This window comes from Botrytis porri (genome assembly GCF_014898465.1).
Source record: "Botrytis porri strain MUCL 3234 chromosome Unknown BPOR_012, whole genome shotgun sequence".
NCBI lineage: Eukaryota > Fungi > Ascomycota > Leotiomycetes > Helotiales > Sclerotiniaceae > Botrytis > Botrytis porri.
The window spans coordinates 483,510-501,870 of NW_024066086.1; the positions used below are offsets into that span (position 1 = coordinate 483,510).

At 38.3% G+C, this 18,361-nt stretch overlaps 5 protein-coding genes across 5 annotated transcripts; 2 read left to right on the forward strand and 3 right to left on the reverse strand.

The window, feature by feature from the left end:
- Positions 1-7,378: 7,378 nt before the first annotated feature.
- On the forward strand, positions 7,379-8,032 carry EAF01_008703 (uncharacterized protein; the record flags this gene model as incomplete). The annotated part of the gene is made up of 2 exons (XM_038916959.1): positions 7,379-7,426; positions 7,490-8,032. 2 exons carry the CDS (start codon positions 7,379-7,381, stop codon positions 8,030-8,032), a joined length of 591 nt encoding a protein of 196 aa, XP_038767353.1.
- Positions 8,033-9,643: 1,611 nt separating this feature from the next.
- Positions 9,644-11,239, forward strand: EAF01_008704 (uncharacterized protein; the record flags this gene model as incomplete). The annotated part of the gene is made up of 1 exon (XM_038916960.1): positions 9,644-11,239. The coding sequence occupies one exon, from the start codon at positions 9,644-9,646 to the stop codon at positions 11,237-11,239; it is 1,596 nt and encodes a 531-aa protein (XP_038767354.1).
- Positions 11,240-12,377: 1,138 nt separating this feature from the next.
- On the reverse strand, positions 12,378-13,093 carry EAF01_008705 (uncharacterized protein; the record flags this gene model as incomplete). The annotated part of the gene is made up of 3 exons (XM_038916961.1): positions 12,378-12,440; positions 12,503-12,624; positions 12,697-13,093. The coding sequence occupies 3 exons, from the start codon at positions 13,091-13,093 to the stop codon at positions 12,378-12,380; spliced, it is 582 nt and encodes a 193-aa protein (XP_038767355.1).
- A 1,285-nt stretch (positions 13,094-14,378) lies between these two features.
- Positions 14,379-16,753, reverse strand: EAF01_008706 (uncharacterized protein). The gene is made up of 4 exons (XM_038916962.1): positions 16,636-16,753; positions 15,992-16,582; positions 15,319-15,940; positions 14,379-15,264 (listed from the first exon to the last, which is right to left on the reverse strand). The coding sequence occupies exons 1-4, from the start codon at positions 16,693-16,695 to the stop codon at positions 14,525-14,527; spliced, it is 2,013 nt and encodes a 670-aa protein (XP_038767356.1). The 5' UTR covers positions 16,696-16,753; the 3' UTR covers positions 14,379-14,524.
- Positions 16,754-16,862: 109 nt separating this feature from the next.
- Positions 16,863-17,994, reverse strand: EAF01_008707 (uncharacterized protein; the record flags this gene model as incomplete). The annotated part of the gene is made up of 2 exons (XM_038916963.1): positions 16,863-17,484; positions 17,549-17,994. The coding sequence occupies 2 exons, from the start codon at positions 17,992-17,994 to the stop codon at positions 16,863-16,865; spliced, it is 1,068 nt and encodes a 355-aa protein (XP_038767357.1).
- Positions 17,995-18,361: the final 367 nt, after the last annotated feature.

The following is an 18,361-nucleotide window of genomic DNA, read 5'->3' on the forward strand; positions in this document are numbered from 1 at the left end:
TATAACTTATTTCAAAGTATTCGGTCATCTATTAATCAATCAAATATTATCGTATAACTCAATATCTTTTCAAGTAAATCGTATACATTTAATATTATTTATATCCCCTAGACTATTAACTAGCGGCGCCGTCGCTTAATAGGGATCGAATTGACTAATCAAATTGTTAAGATTTCTAAAATCTAATTATATATTTACTTTTGGTTTTTGTTGAATAGACTTTCTAAGGTATATGTGACGAATAACACATGACATTATAATTACTTATTACGCATATCTTAGTTTAAGACTAGCTTAAACTAAGCGATCGTTACTATAAAAGAGATATAGAGAATTCTTAGAAATCTCTTCTTTGTTTAGCTTTCTTATTCTAGTTGTTTAACCTCTATCGATATCCTCTAGTATGTAATCGTAACAATAATAATTAAAGAAATGTCTTATTAAATGTTAATTGATTTTATTAATATAAATAAAATCGATATCAAATCGATAAAGTGAGTTGAAAGAAAATAGAAAGAAAAAAAAAAGAAAGAATCTTTCTTGTTAAATAAGAATAATTATAAATAACTATTAAGGTTCAAGGCTTGATTATTATATTAATAAATAAATAAATTAAAATTTAAAAAAAAGTTTTAATATATAAATAATAATTATTAGAATCTAGTAAATAGCGTTAATTCATTAGCTATTATATTACAAACCCTAAGCGAAAGTAAAAGAGATTAGCTCTTTTCATAAAATCTATATAAGACCTATATCTTTCTATATATAATTAGTTCTTTAGATAGAATATAATTAAATACTTAGAACCTATAAATATCGTAAGTACTACGTCTTTCGTATTTTTTAAATTAATAAGAGCGAATAGTAATTATAGATTAGCTAGTATGTATAGATTTGTTGAGATCACTTGGGGGGGGAGTCGTCAACTCAAATCACCATATACAGCACTATATAGCCTATATAAAATGAATAATATAAATTGAGATTATCTAGAATAAGGTATGATTCTTCCCAATATATATATAATAAAAAGAATTATGTGATTCACTTAAGTATATAATCATACATTTCGATATAGGCAGAATTTCCATTTATAATGAAAATCTGAAATGTATAATATAAAAATGTTACGATGGGTAACAGAATGCCATGTGACCAGTGTCACATGGTGGAGTTCTCAGGAGCCAGGACTCCAAGAAACTCCAAATCAATATTAGAGAACAAAGATCTATATAAGGAATGGGATTTCATTATAATATAGAGCTTCGTGCTCAAGAACAATTATTAGTTTCATTACTATAGTTATAAGAATTGCAACAGTTATAACCTTATTGAATTCCTACTTGAAATCTAGTCTAAACCACCTCGAGAGATCTCTAGACACTTCCACATGACCCTAGAGGCAGCTCCCGTAACAAAAAAGCGAATTGTACTAACTAAATCCCTTAAAACCTAAAATCAATCTAATTAAAAACCATTCCTCCTTCTTATCTCCTTTATTCTATAATCAAGTTTAAAAAGATAAGAAAAGAATAAATCAAATTGAAAATTACATATAAATAGAGAAAAGCTTTATTTACTAGAATGAAACAATCGAAGGAGGGGATATTAAATCAATTCGATTAAGTAGGATATTCATATTCAATTGAATTTAAAAGAATCAAGAGTAAAGAGGAATTTAATTATTACATAAGGATAAATAGAAATAAGTTATTCTTCTACTCCTTTATAAAACTTGAAATATAGGAGATTGAATCTTTTTAATAAGGAAATAGCGACTTGAAACTTACAAGACTTTAATTTAGTATATCTCCCAAAAATATAAATAAAGATTGAATTTATATAGAATTTCTTAAAGCTGTTTTATTAAATAACTATTCATATTATAATAAACTTTTCAATTTTATAATCTTTTTTCTTTACCCTTTTAATTCAAATAGATTAAATCTACTAAAGATAATAGGCAGATCTTTTTCTCTAACTTAATAATTGCACAAAGGAGAGTGTTTTATACTATAAGATAAAGAAAAAAGACCTAATAAAAGGTTTCTAATGGGAGTGTTACGGGAGCTGCCTCTAGGGTCACGTGGAAGTGTCTAGAGATCTCTCGAGGTGGTTTAGACTAGACTTCAAGTAGGAATTCAATAAGGTTGTAACTGGTTGCAATTCTCGTAACTATAGTAATGAAACTAATGATTGTTCTTGAGCACGAAGCTCTACACTGTAATGAAACCCATTCCTTTATATAGACCTTCGTTCTCTGTGCTCAGTCGGATCACAAATGATCCCTCTGATCCGATCAACTGGATCACTAATGATCCCTCTGATCCGGTTACCTAAGCGTCGGGGTCACGTGACGTCTATTGTGGCAGACCATCGTAACAGGGAGAGGGGTAAGAAAGCGGTTCTTTTTATACAAAAGAAGAGAAGATTTCGAATTCGAAAAATATACTAAGCTTTGAGCAGAACATAGTAAATACAAATTGAACTGTTGATTTATTGAATTCTATAAATATAATAGTCTAGTTTATAAATTAATTAATTTGTTCAATTTTAAAGAAATCAATTGTAGTCAGAAATCCCTTTTTAGCATATTAATTAAAGAAAACAATATAAAGAATATAATATTCTAATCTTTAATATAGATTATATGTAAATATAATCTAATACAATCTTGTTCATTTTTTTAAAGAATATCTTATTAAATAGTCTAAACTACCCTCTTTATTTTCATATAAATACTTTTATATAAAACCTTAGAAAGTAATCTAATTTGTAAATACCTTTAATAAGAAGGTAAACACTAATGTTACAACGGATTAGTAACAGGCTGTAGAATTACTGACTTATAAGCTATAATAATATTATAGGCCTCAGTAATTCAACTGTAATATACTGAAGAACATTAGACACTCAAGAGACACCTCAGGCATATATAGTATTAGTTATAGGATACCTTAGAAACCTAGAACATAATTCCTAGGACAATAGGTCCTAGGAAAGACAAAACACAATAAACAAGAAGGCTTCACTAGGATTAATAATGTTCTAGAGGATTAAACCCCAGGACAAAAGGATAAGCTAGGACAATAGGAATTATGAGACAAGTGTCATATGATTAAAAGCCGATCGACTTATCAATCGACTTGTCGATCGACTTGCCGATCGACTTCAGTACAAAGGTCTATATAGAGAATAAGTTTTATTACAATATAGAGCTTTGTGTTCAAGAATAATTATTAATTTTATTATTATAGTTAACGTAACGTATGGGGAACTCGGACATATGGGGAACTCGGACACTTTTAGCCCATCACCAACTTGAAACCGCAATAACTTTTATTATGCATACCCAATCACCTTCTACATCTGCTCAAATTGAAGAGAAGCTTCAAAAGGCTATAATTTCACTTCAATTGAAAGAATTTAAATCAATTAGAAAGGCTGCAGAGCATTTTGAAGTCCCTAAGTCTACCCTAGCTGATAGGCTGGCTGGGAAGAAAACACGTTCCCAAACCCACGAAATGGCTCAAATTCTTTCAAACGCAGAAGAAAATACTCTTGTACGATGGATTTCACGACTTACCATCACTGGATTCCCTGCTACACCTATGTTGGTGAAGGAAATGGCCGACGAAATTCGTCTTCGACGCGTTCGGGTCGCGTCATCTCGAAATCCTACCTCGACAGAAATTCCACCTATAGGCCACGAATGGATCTATAGATTCCAAAAAACGACATCCAGAACTTAAAACATGCTATTCACGTCAATTAGAGTCTAATCGGGCTAAAGAAGCAACTCCGGAGAATATTCAGGCTTGGTTTGACGCGTTTCGCACGCGTCTCATTGAGCGAAAGTATGAATTAGATGATATGTATAATATGGATGAAACCGGATTTGGAGTTGGAAGTACTCAAAGTACGCGCATTATAGTCGATTCTACTCAGAAATCGAATTGGAAAGTTACAGCTGGCAAGCAAGAATGGATAACTGCATTTGAATGTGTCAATGCAGCTGGAAATGCTCTATCACCTATGGTCATTTTCAAGGCTCAGAATACGAATTCTGCATGGATTCCAAAGGACACACCTCAAAGCTGGCAGTTCTCTACTAGTACAAATGGATGGACCTCAAATAGCCATGGATTAGAATGGTTAAAAAGGGTTTTCGAACCAGAATCCAAGAAAGTGTCAGGTGACCGACCTCGACTTTTGATCATGGATGGCCATTCAAGCCATATTACAGGTAGCTTTATTGCTTTCTGTATAGATAATGATATTGATTTACTTATATTACCTCCTCATTGCTCTCACTTGCTTCAGCCACTTGATATTGCGGTGTATGGGCCAATGAAACGATATCATGCTTTAGAGGTCGATCAATATTCTCGAGCTGGTGTAAAGCGAATCCAAAGAGCTGAATGGGTAGAACTCTTTCAAAATATTAGAAAAAAAGCATTGAATTCTTCTAATATTAAAGCTGGCTGGAGAGGAGCTGGTTTAGTACCTTTTGCCCCACGAAAAGTACTCGATTCATTACCATTTAACTCCTCCCAGCAACCTTCTACTCCACAAATGAGAACCCCCAATCAAGACCTAGACTTGTCTATACTCAGGAGTTCTCCTCCAGATGGAACAGAACTAAGGCAAGCAAATCAGATCTTTAATACAGCTCTAGCAAGCAGTGGTTCTCCTGCATCGCCAACTCGTCGATATGCCAAGAGAATGACTAGGCTTGTAGAATCTCAAAATGCTGAGATAGCCCTACTTCGGAAACAGCTCTCTGATGCTCAGGAGGTAATTGAGACTCGAAAGAAAAGAACTAAAGGCAAAAGAGTCAAATTACAAGGTCAATTTGTCTTTAGTACTAAGGAAGTATTGAAAATGGTACGTGAGGCGGAGGAAAAACCGAAGGAGAAAAAGCCACGAGGACGGCCATGCAAACGCCCAATTGAAGAATCAGAAGAAGAGATTGAAGAAGAAGAGCTAGAGAATAGTTCAAGTGATTCGGAATTGGAATTGGAGGATTGTGTGGCTTGTAGAACAAGATCGCGTGTAGAATAATTGAAAAAGTGTCCGAGTTCCCCATATGTCCGAGTTCCCCATACGTTACGTTATAAGAATTGTAATTAATTATAATCTTATTGAATTCCTATTTAAAGTTTAATCTAAACCATTTTGAGAGAACTCTAGACACTTTTATATAACCCTAGAAGCAGCTCTCGTAACAACTAATTAGTATTGAGATCACTTGAGGGGGGGGGGGAATCGTCAACTCAAATCACCATATACAGTACTGTATAACCTATATAAAATGAATAATATAAATTGAGATTATTTAGAATAAGGTATGATTCTTCCCAATATATATATAGTGGGAAGAATCATGTGATTCGCTTAAGCATGTGATCATACGTTCCGACAATTTTAAAAGCTTTTCTTTAATTATTATATAATAAAATAAAATATATTATAATTTTGTTTTTAAATATGAGATTATTATAGTTAATTTTAAACTTTTAATTAAATCTTTAAATATCAAAGTATTTAATAATAATTCTAATTGTAATTTCAATAATGGATTTAAAAAAAAATTATTTTTATATTATAAATATTATATTTATTATTATATTATTTATAAATTGATTCTTTATATTAAGTTAATAAAATTTTAGATTAAATTATTATAATTATATAAATGAAATTATATAAAATGAATAAGAAAAAATTAAAGAAAGTTGAATATTTAAAAAGAAATAATATATTAGTATTTATAAAGTTTAAAAAGAAGAAAGAGTGATAAATAATATTAATTCTTATTCCTACATTTCTGAATACTAAATACACTTTTTCATCAGATAGCAATCTATTTTTAGGGTTTTGACTATATCGATCAAATCGGCCTCGGTAGTAGAGTAGGGGTGCTTACACTTCGCTTTTGCATCATTTTCGGATCATTTCGATAAGGGAAAGGTATGTCCGCCTGGTTATGAGTGTAACGAGCAGTTCTCTTTTCTGTATTTCGTTGCCTAGAATAGATATCAATGCCGCTTTTTCTTTTCTATTGTGGGAATGACACGAACTGGCTGAGGCTTTCCATGACGAATAATTGCAATGCGCCGCGTATACAGACTCAGCATTGGTCGATAATACCTTGGATATCTTGAAACTCTGGGTACTATCACCACGAGTTCTTCTATTCCATGGCTGCCTGTACCCGATTCTCAATTGTCAATCACTCAACTTACATACAACCAGAGCCACCGGGTCTGAAGTCCCGGAGGTCGTTAAATTTGATTCTTCTGATACATCTGAACTAACCATCGACATTGGTTACAGAACCGCAACATACGGACTCTGCTTCTCATCCTGCGTCAATCAAGGCAGCGATCTATTCACCATCGACTCTGGGAAAGGCATCTTACTAAACCAGGCCTACGAAAGCGGCCGAGGCTGATATCGACCTTGGGCATGTGTTACACTCAAGAATTGGACACCAAGCTATATCGAATGTGTGACCTTCCCAGACTCCTATCACAAGAAGAGGGCCGGGTTAGCATGCTTCGTGGTCGAGGTCCATGATGAAGATGTGGATGCAATATTGCGGCTTCCAATTTCAGTATGTGCAAAGATTATTGATGAGAATCACGGATTTTATTGGCTAATAAAAATATTCGCTGTAATCCCACTAAGGATGATACGAAATGCGGATCTTAGATGATGGGAAGTAATAAGATTTCCTATCACGTTCTTCCAGTCAAACATTAAGTAAGTGTGATAGAATGGGTTATACAAATCAACTGGAGGCATGTAGAGAATGTGCATGGCGTGAGACTAAATTGTGTTCGGAGCACCTTTTCTCTTTCACTTTTAGTTTGTCAGGTGATTATTCTGTCAAGTACTCTTCACTCATTCGCTCAATATTTAGAAGGAACTACAAAGGTACCTAAAATTCTGCAACTGTCGATGCTAATGATGCTTGACATTAAACCATCTCACACCGGACCTTATCCTCCTAGACTCAAGCGAAAATCTAATGCCTTTATTGATTAGCAGGTTAACGAAATCCAAAAAAAAAAAGACGCGATCACTTCTTATTCTGGAAGATACTATTGGTACTGTGAGCTCTGAAAAGAATTTGGGGTACCTTGTTCGTTTCATACAACTCTCTTCCCTATCTACCCTACCAACGATCTTATGATTATGTAAGGTGACGTGACAAAATTAGGCGATACACTCCATGGCATCAGCCATCCTAATCTATCAAAGCAATAAATACACAAAGCTCAGCACTTAACTTTTCAGTATCAAAACAGATTAAGATTTGACACTGCTTTCCCAAATCTCAAGAATAACCTCACGAAACCACATCAAGATGGCTGAAAACATACTCACCTTCTGCACTGCTGAAATCCCACCCGAAGTATGATTTCTTCTCTTCTTTCAATTTATCTCATTCATTACATGCCTACTTACATTTTCCTAGCTAATCTCCCGCTTCATTAAACTCTCCCAACGCACACAAGAAAGTTCCAAAATCTGGTCTATCGTCCGCACACCCACTTCCCATCCCCTGGGCAAACGCACCCGCACCACCATCTCTCCATTCCGCACCGGTTTCCTAGACGCCTCTCTCTCCACGCTCTCCGAATTCGTGACTTCGGCCCCGCAAACCGACGGGTACCATTTCAGCCGCAACACATTCGCGGTACTAGATGCGCGGAGTGTAGAAGATGAGACGGTGGTGTTGTGGAGTCGATTAGAAAGTATGCCGATGGAGGTTGTGGAGAAACGGGGATGGGATGAGAGCAAGAGAACGATCGAGTGGAAGGATTATCGAGTGGAGTTTTGTAAGGCGTGTTGGGTGGTGGGGGTGCTCGAAACGAAACCGGGGTTGTTTTGGGAAATTGTGGAGAAGGGTCAGGGGACTAGTGTGGATGGGGAGGGGATCCTCAAAGTGGATACCCCGATGAAGGATTGTGATTTGGGGGAGGAGGAGGATGTTTCGACGGATGAGGATAGTTTGTGAGGATGGCTGTGGGATGTGTCGTCAGTTTTCTTCGCCCGCCTTGTTTTGATGGAGGTTGGAATGCAACGTTGACTTGGGCACTGTTGGTTAAGGTTAAGCCACATCACGTGATGAAATGATGATTCTTGGTTCTTTCTTCCTTTACCTGGTATGCAAGTCATAGGGAAAGAGTTATCGATGTACTTAGTGGGGAAAGTGTCGTCTTATATATGGCACATCAAAACCAGATAGCTGTCTCGCTAACAAAGCTCGGACTGTGAAGCCGCGGCTCTAGAGGGAGTATTTGGTACGGAAGAATGCATTTCAAACAATTTTATGAGTATATATGACCTTAAAGTCTATACGACACGAGGAGACACGGCAGTGTGCCTTATTATTATACTATCCACTTTCAACGATCCGTAAGTAATGCCAAGCACCCACACTTCCCCTTACTTCGCCTCTCTTCAATCAATATATCTTGTAAAACAGCAAACCCGCAAATCACTTCCGGTCTCCAAATCCCCATTCGCGATGAAGCCCAATTTCTATCCCGACGTGCTTCTTAAGCCGCTCCAGCTGTACGCACTCGTATCAGTTTTTTCTCCATATCATTTGGTATCATTAACTGGTCAAACTTACGAAATTCTCAGCTGCATTTCTGTGTTTTTTCTCAAGTGAAGTGGGTGGACAAGAATCGGGAATGATGGGAGAATTCGGTTCAGTTGGAGGGGATCGGTAGTAGGCACATCTGAATCGTAACTGTCTGTACTATTGGCTAACTGTAATACTTGACTGATTGTGTCATCAAGTGAGAGGTAGTTTGTATTATTGAATACAGATTCCCAGTAGGCCACTTTGCATAGCCGGCGTTAGCTTTTCTACATAGAATCGGGGGAAAAAAGAGAGTTCATGGAACCCACTAGCAGCTAGAAGAGCAGCATCGTCATCTTCATCTTCATCATTTCTTGCTACAATAGTTGGACACACACTTAAAGAGCTAACTGAGGAATTGTCAACACTTGTCGCTACTCTTGAAGTAGTGAATGTAGTTGATAAAGTAATGGTAGTGGTTTCTATCAGTGGAGTTGTGGAAGTAGCTGCCAGATCATTTGATAAACTGGAAAGCGAGCTCAACCCCGAGAATCAACTGAAGATGAGCTGTGAGCTGATTTGCTGGTCGTGGATGAGACAATAATAGAACCACTCTGAGTTTGGGAAGAGATGGTCAAATAAATGGGAGTTGTAACCGGGGATGTAAGTCCGGCAGAGGACCCAAGACAGTGTACGAGTGGGAGAACTCCTACAAGGATCGTGCTCAAAAGTATATTGAATCTTAAATCACGTTGTTGGCTTGCGGTAGAATTGATTGAGTTGAGAGAAGAAGTATAAATGCCTGGTGAAGTTGCTACTATTCAACAAAGTTCCATACCTTTTAATATCAAAAGGTGTCGTGATGGTGTTGGTGTCAAGAATGTAGAGTAAGTCAACTACCCCACTTTCCGACCACCCCCTCTTTTCGACCACCTCAAAAACCACACCGCTTTGAGTAATTATAAAATTTATACTTTGAATAACTCAACAATGCTTTAATCAATTAATTTGAAATTTTAATATTATTATAATTGTGATATGAAGAATAGATATACCGAAGAAGATATCGCAGAGGCTCTTAGAGCGATTACAAATGGAGCAAGCATACGAAGAGCTAGCTTGGATTATGGTGTTCCACGTACCACACTTCACGATCGAATATATGGTGGAGTTTCGCATCAAAAAGGCGCCCAAATACTTCAAAAGTTATCTCCAATTCAGGAGAATCGACTAGCAGAATGGATATTAGTACAGGAAGCTCTTGGTACTAGCCCTACACATCGTCAAATCAGAGAGATGGCAGAGCACCTTATTGTACGAGGGGAGGATCCCTCACTTGGAAAGAAATGGATACATAGCTTTTTTCGAAGGCATCCTAATATTGGAACTAAGAAGCAACATCAAATCGATTCTGCACGAGTTTCAGGTGCTACATCTGATATTATTAAGAAGTGGTTCCGGAACCTCGCAATCCCTGAAATCAAGGCTATTAAGCCAGCCAACAGATGGAATATGGATGAAGCAGGTATAATGGAGGGTCAGGGTCTTAATGGACTAGTAGTAGGAAGCACTGATCGAAGATTTATTCAAAAAAAGCAACCTGGATCTCGAATTTGGACCTCTTTTATAGAATGCATTTCAGCCAATGGAAAAAGCATTACTCCCCTTGTAATATATAAGGGAAAATCAGTTCAACAACAATGGTTTCCAACAGATTTGACTCTATTCAAGGGTTGGAACTTTACCGCTACAGAAAATGGATGGACTACAGATGCTACAGCTTTAGAATGGCTGAAAAAGATCTATATCCCTCAAACTACCCCTATTCAGCCGGAAAATTCAAGACTCCTCATTTTGGACGGACACGGAAGCCATGAAACTACAGCATTTATGTTAGAATGCTTTAATAACAACGTATATCTCTTACTTCTCCCACCACATACGTCACACGTACTACAACCACTCGATTTATCTGTGTTCTCACCCCTAAAAAGTGCATATCGAATCGAACTTAATAAATTAAGTCTATTATCCGATTCCTCACCAATTGGAAAGCGCAATTTCCTTTCTTGCTATCAGAAGGCTAGAATAGAAGGTTTAACTATTCAAAATATCAAGTCTGGGTGGCAAGCTAGTGGTCTTTGGCCCAAAAATATGGCTAAACCTCTTATGAGTCGACTTTTGCTTGAAAATAGCAATAGAGAGGTTTTATCACTTAATCCTGAATCTGATGATGATCCTATTCTTCAATGGAATATATATTCATCGTTTATTCAATGGAAAACCCCTCAAAAAGGAGCCGATATCAGAAAATATAGAGATATAATGATTCAAGAGAAGGAGATCGATTTGCCAACACGAAGATTACTATTTCGCAAGATTATAAAAGGATTCGATGCTAAGGATTATGAACTCTTAGAGGCAGAGAATAAGATTAGAAAGCTAGAATATCAATTAGATGAAGCATTACCTAGAAAAAGGCGAAAGGTTGTGGTATCTCCAAATTCGAAGTTCGCAGGGATTAGAGCTATAAGGCGTACACAAATTGAAGCTGGAGATCGTGAAGATGAGGTAGATGATAGCTCTAGTGCTATAGAAAGTGATTCTACAGGCGATTTCATTGAAGTTCAATAGTTATTGAGTTATTAAAGTTTTAAGTGTAGATAATATGAATTTTTTAGGTGGTCGGAAACAGGGGGTGGTCGGAAAGTGGGGTAGTTGACTTATATTTTATCGACAGCCTCCATATCTGAAAGGAATCTAACTCCTGCCAAACGATCTTACTCAAGCCACGTCTGAAGATACCTTCATAATCTCCAAGGTCTGGGTTCGAGAAAGAGGCCGCAAAGTATACTCCCCGATGGTAATAAGCTCTATAAAGTAACAAACATCGTAGATACGACTCGAGTTGAGGAATTTACACAAGAAACACCAACATCCTCAAATTCATGCTGTTTGACTTCAACAGGAATTCATCTAACTTCACCTTACGATCAACTTTAAAAGAACACAACTTGTAATATATCACTTCCTACTCCTCAAAAATCCACATTGTCATCTAGCACTTTGATTCACTAAAGAAAGGTCAAAATTCCTCTCACCGTAGGCATATGTTAAATCAACCAAGGTATCCAATAGTCCGGACTGCAGTCCAACAATCTGAGGGTTTAAATATCTAAAAACATGTAGAAATTGACAAATCATTCAATGTTTTGATTAACTCCAGTATTTCAAATAATTTGAATATTCTTATTAATATAGGGACTTGATAATGTTTATCATTGAATCGTATTTCAGAGTTTTAAATATTTTAGAACTTTGAGCAGTCAAGCCTTTCTATTGATACCACACACCTTCAAAGATTCGATCCGATCGTCCTGAAGATGTAAAGTGTAGCAAAGACTTCCAATTCGTTATCCACGATTGAGCTGTAGAATGAGTTCATCCCTTGGAGACGTCTCAATCTTTAAGAATCACAGTGTACCTTGACCAAAGCCAATTGAATTAAACGCTGCGAGCACAATTTAGAAATGTAGATCGTTCATGAATCGAGAATAAAAGCAAGGTATCATAATTCGTGAATGATTGAATTTTGTAAAATAGGAAAAGATAGATGTATCTCGAGAAACCAAACGAATGTCAAGTGTACCAAAGATAAGCAGTCCTCCTCTTCCAACCCCCTCTTTGACTACATCCAAAATCACCATCCCATGATTCCTCTTCCAAAAGAAATCTTAAAATCCAAACTTTCCCTTCCCCATGCTTTATCGAATCACAAATGTCGTTCGTCGAGCCACTCTTGAAGTCCATCAAAAATAGGCGCGAAAACTTTGAGCTGTAACAAAGTAAACCCATTAGTACCATATCTCATTACTCCCCGAGAACAGACGAACTCACAATCGCAACCAAATTCTTGAAATCCTGACATTCAGTAAGACCATCTTCAATCGCTTTATCTATTACTATCTTTGCCTTTTCGATCGCATCATATATGCGGATGAGTTTTCTTAGACTCTCGACTATTATATTCAAGACTGATTAACTTTATCCACCAAACTTGAAGGGAGAAGAAAGCTATACGCTAAACTCACTCTCGTCTGGTGTAAGCTTAGGAGGATCAGCACGTTTCCCCATGCGGTAGTTTCCATAGCTTGGTATATCTGTAGGAACGGTAGTTGGTTCAGTCCAGGTGAAAGTTGGAGATACGCAGGTGCTTGATGATGAAGAGGTGGTAGTTGTGGGGTATGTATGACTAGTGGGTAGTGTATAAGTGGGATATGTGGAATAAGTAGGAGTTGTGGAGTAACCAGTGTCTGTTATCTCGGCGCTAGTTGGATAGGCAGTAGAGACTAAGGTTGTTGGAGAGTAGTAGGTGATGGGGGTGGAAGTAGAGGTTACCACACTACTAATACTCTCGTAGTAGACGGTATCACAGAGGGTAATGCGCAAGAGCACCGCGAGGACAGTAGTATATAAGCGAAAATGCATTTTGTTCAAGTGATTTGCAGAAGGATTGGGTATTTGAAAGAGATGATAAAAATGCCTATTGACATCAATGTCAAAATTGATGTTTACTATATATCCAAAGTCAAGTGGTTTATATAGACTGACTGTTTCTATTCATGACTACCGTCACGACTTCACCGCTCCTAAATGTTTTAATTCATGCTTTAGTAGATGAGCCACCTGAAAATAGGCGTACAAAATCTATCATCTAGTGAATTGATTACAGCTTAGTAGTTTTATCCAGCTGAACTCTTTCACCGAAAGCATGAATCCCAGTCCAGCAATCTCAAAATCCAGTGGTACCAAGAATTCTCTATGCAAAGTATCGGAGCTATAACTCGAAGGTTGATAATATTGTATTGGTACGAGTAATTTTGCACACGTGAGTGCACTAGTGCTCAAACGTATTGCATATAGCTCTCGTAGCTCTACACCTAGAATTAAATACACACAATATAAATCAATGCATTTGACATCTTTTGGAGACGTCATAATCACCACCGAGGTGATACCTACAAACATCAAGAGAGAAACCACAAGCGGGGAACCCTGCACCGCTACCGCCGCCTCGGAACTTCCCTCATGCCACAAGACAACGACTTCATCCCTTACTTATACAAGGCCACCCCGCAGTCACCAGCACTCGCACTCGCTTAGTGGTTTTGAAAGATGTCTAAGACAACTACGCAGAAGACGGAAAAGGCCCAAAAGAAAATAGACTAAATCACCTCGAGCTCTCACCAAAAAAGGAGCATTTCAATACCAACCCCAGTAGATTTCGATAGAGTTATTGATCCACTTGTTATAAATCTTCCAGTAAAACATTTCGGATCCCTAGAAAAACGCCCGCTACTCAAGGAAGAAAAATCTCGAAAACCCTCTTCGAGTAGGAGCTGATCATGTATAAATATCAGGCGCTTGCCATAACATTCGACGAACCTCCGTCGGGATACAAATGAACATCTCCCGCGGAAATTCAATACACCAACACGAATTAGACCACACCAGAAGCATGGCGTACCAGGCACCAGCCGCAGATTTCGAGTAACTGCAATTCCCAGCGGATGCCGAACTAACTTCCCCGAAGCAATAGATTGCATTCCAAGCATTCCAACACCGTGTGTGCTTTACTTGGCGAGAACTACTCGTACGGCATTTACCCATATATCCCTTGTGCTGGGAAAATTAGGGCTGGCAATGTAAATCTGTGGTGCTCAAGCTGTTCACAGAATATAGATGGCTCTACGGCGGGTCATGTTCATGTTCATGAGACTGAAATTGATATTTCCCAGATGGGAAGAGTATACTTCTGAATTGTTCTTGCCGCCAATGTTTTGTCCTGGTATGTTCGAAGTAACTAATAATATCCTATATATTCATAATGCATATAAACCGACCCTTTTTACTACATTATCACTTTCTTTTCGTTGCTCCGCCTTTCTTAGAACTTCCTGTAGTTTTGCCAATAACTGCATTTGCCTTATCTTCGGCGATCTTGGCACCTTCAAGCCCCTTCTTGACACTCGCATCAGCGCCTGGGATACTCTTCAAAGGTTGATTGGCAATCTTCTCCTCAACCTCTTCATCGTCGCCTCCTTGGCCAAACTCGTTGACTCTGGTGTAGTCAACCTTATACTTCCAGCTTTGATAGAGGTAAACGAAAAAGATAACATCATCTCTGAGTGTTGCCAAACGATGGAGTGTTGGCATCTTAATAGTGAATGCAAAAAGATCGTCGATAAATGTATTCAAGAACTTGTACATCATAGCTCTACCTGGCATATGTGCAACACTCTTGAGTCGGTAGTTAATGTACAATGAAGGGACCATCATCAAGAAACCGTATGCGTAGACGGATCCGACAAGAGTTGCGATAACGAAAGAGTACCAAGATTTGTGACTTTCGTATTTTAAGGAGTATGCTCCATAGGCGACAAGAAGTGGAACAGCAATCATGTACATATAATTGAAAGCAACTGCATCATACTCCTTGGTCTTCTCTTCTGTCTCGGAGAGAACATGTTTATCCTCAAAAGCGATGCGGTAAGGTATAATCGAATTCGGTGCATCGCGAATGCGAACATTGACCACCGTGGTGATCTTCCAGAACTCGAGTACAATCCCCATTCCCTGAGTGAACAAAATCATCCAACCTAAATAACTGTGAGTACTTACATTTATGAACATGGGCTCAGATATGAACTTACTAGTATTCTCATTATTGTCCATCAAGTATAAGAAAATGACACCTTGCATGAAGACGTTTCCGAGGATCGAACGAACTGATATTCCAACATTGTTCTTCTTGTTTCGGTAATGGCTGATATCGGATTTGAAGGCCATCATCTCGAAGATCATATGGAAAATACTTACAATGACCGTGGTAGCCAAAAGATAGATATTGGTATCTAACAAAACTTCCTTGATCATTTCAAACTCACTACCATCTCCGCCACCGGGTGGTGCTTGTCCTTGAGCAGCATTTCTGGCGGTCTGTTTCGCACCTTCGTCCATACTTGCCATCAAGGTGAATTTCCAATTGGCAAAGTTCTGGAGGTCAATATGAATGGGAAGTCTGGTAACTGTTGAATTGAGTACTGTCATGTGAGTCTTCAATTGCCAGAAAGTGTTGACGAAGAGTAGTGGATAGTACCATCCATTAAGTCCGGTACCATCTCTAGCTCCACTTGCCTCCAAATGAACATATTGACGAACAGCAGGATGTAAAGATGGAAAGTTCATGACGCCAGAATCTGGAATAAAGGACATTGTAAAGTTAGGATGATAGTGAGATTTGATTACAGGTCCAGTAGGGATTTCCTCTTCAGGCTAATCAACTGTTAGTGCAATATCATAAAACTGAATATTTAATAAACTCACCTCGTCCGTCTCTTCAGCTGCTGCCAAAAGATTTTTGGTCTTTCTTATTTTCTTTTGCGCAATGTATTGGGTGAGAGGATGCACAAAGTGAAATGACCTTGTAGGATCATAGCCGGGGGTAGCAGGATCCAATTTACTTCCAGAAATTCCAATATAGAAGTGACCCCAAAGTGTACCATTATTCTGCACCTCGGCTGGAACATCAAAGCTCGCATCAATAGATCGTTGTTGGTTGTAATCTCCTAATGCGAATCCAGTCTCATCCAGTACGATTCTCTCCTTTGGTACTTTGGCAATAGGTTCCGCTACAAAAGTGGGGGATACAACAATAGTGATATCGAGAGGACTGTCCGTAGGCCACATCGGTGCAATTCTCTGAGGAATGGGACTCCATACTGCTCCTTCATCTAATTTGTCTGGTCGCGCATGATATGGAGGGATTTCACCATTGTTTGCTGGAACATTCATAACTAATCCAGAGGCATCAGTTGAAGTAGTAGTCGCAGGCCCTTTATTCCCAGTTATTTGCTTCATCAGGAACTGCATGCCAACGAAAATGGCGATGCCTTGGACGGCGGATTTGATCATAGGCTGTTCATGACATTATCAGTAAATTTTATCAGACAGCTCTAGGAGGGACTTACACTCATACCCCCTTCCTGGGCTTGCGCACCCGCAGCTGGAGGAGCTGTTCCGGATGGCATATTGAAGATGATATGCCTTCTTCAAAGATTTGTTGAGGTATTATGGTCAACGGGTACGTTGTCTAAATGTAAATAATTATGGATAATTAGGTAGCTAGCTTACGGCACAAGAGTAAGCTAAGGCAACGGAATAACTTTGATGCCGATCCCCGAGAAGCGACCCCGAATCATACGGTCGAGGACATGACACGATAGTACGGTACTTCAATACGCTCAAATTTGGGCCTTGGGATTTCATGAAGGGTGATAGAATTGATATTACACAATCTTGGAAGTGTTTTGAATATCTTTCGCATTTGAACATCTACATAAATAATTCTCGAGTACTGAGGTAGGTACCACCAAGTCGCCAGCTCAACAGAAGGTACGCAGTAAAATGCGATAGTCTCTCTAAGGCATGCAATCGTCCTTTGGAAAGACAAATTTAGGTAAACTCCAAGCAAAGAAACCCCAGACCCATAGATTCCCAACCAATAATGCCATCTCGAATCTCTCCTCCATCCGTAGTGTCTCAGCACTTCCTTCCCCCATTTCTGAACAAGATCTTCAGCAACAATTGCACAAGGACATAGAAGATACCATTGAAATATGTGACTTACTCTGCAGTTCGAAAATTTGATTTTTGCGGGAATACATATCATGGCATGCATACATGCAGAGACGAAGAACACTAAATTCAGCATGGCAAATTTGTTGAATCTAGAATTCTGGGGAATACGAAATATCTTTGAGGACATGAATGATGCCCAAGCGATGAGGTCTCGACGCAAGAATTGATGCCAAAAAAGACTGATAATGAGAACAAGATTAGTATGGACTGCATTCTCTATGGTTGTAAGATAATATCACGTACCCCCAATATTTTCGGACGGTATATGCTTCCGTCAATAATCCATAAACAGGATGGTTCCAGCCAGGTATAGCTTTGGCACCACCAATGAACACCGCAACCGCAGATATACAATAATGGTGCGCAGAAATGCTAAGGACTTCAGGCAAAATCCACAACACAGGTAATAATATTCTTATACCTATCTCTCGTATGGTAAGATGACTTAATCTCCGGAAAAATTGCTCTCTCTCCGGGCTATAATCACCAACCTGAAGATGAGCTTGATAATGGCCTTGAAGGTCGGTGACTATCCTCCAGAGAAGATAGTGAAACCATGCCATGAGTAGTCTGCTAATGACAAATACATTCGGATCCGTCAGATGAACAAATTTTGTTATTGGGAATAGCGGCAGGTTTCTCGGCTGGGAAGCCGTTCCGATCGGTCTTGGGCTGAGATATGCATCCATAGCCTATTTCAGTTTCTGCTTGGATGGTGCGGCAGATAAACGCGGCGACTCTAGTCTCAATAATCCATAGTTAATGGTGCCTAGTATTTGGTGTGCAAGCACATAGCGTGTTAGATGTGAATAGGAACCGGCATCCGATTTTCCATGGTATAAAGCGGCGCAACCATAGATGGAGAAAAGTAAAAATGGACATGCTCGCCATGAAAATCGTGGGGGAGTATAGATCATTGTCAGGCTGCCAAAAACATAAGACAATGCTAGTGATAAAATTGGGTAGTTGAAAATTGGATTGCCTGATTTTTGATTAGCTATGCTACATTGAGAACAATCTATATGCAGGTTTTGAAGAATTGAGAGATCCATGATT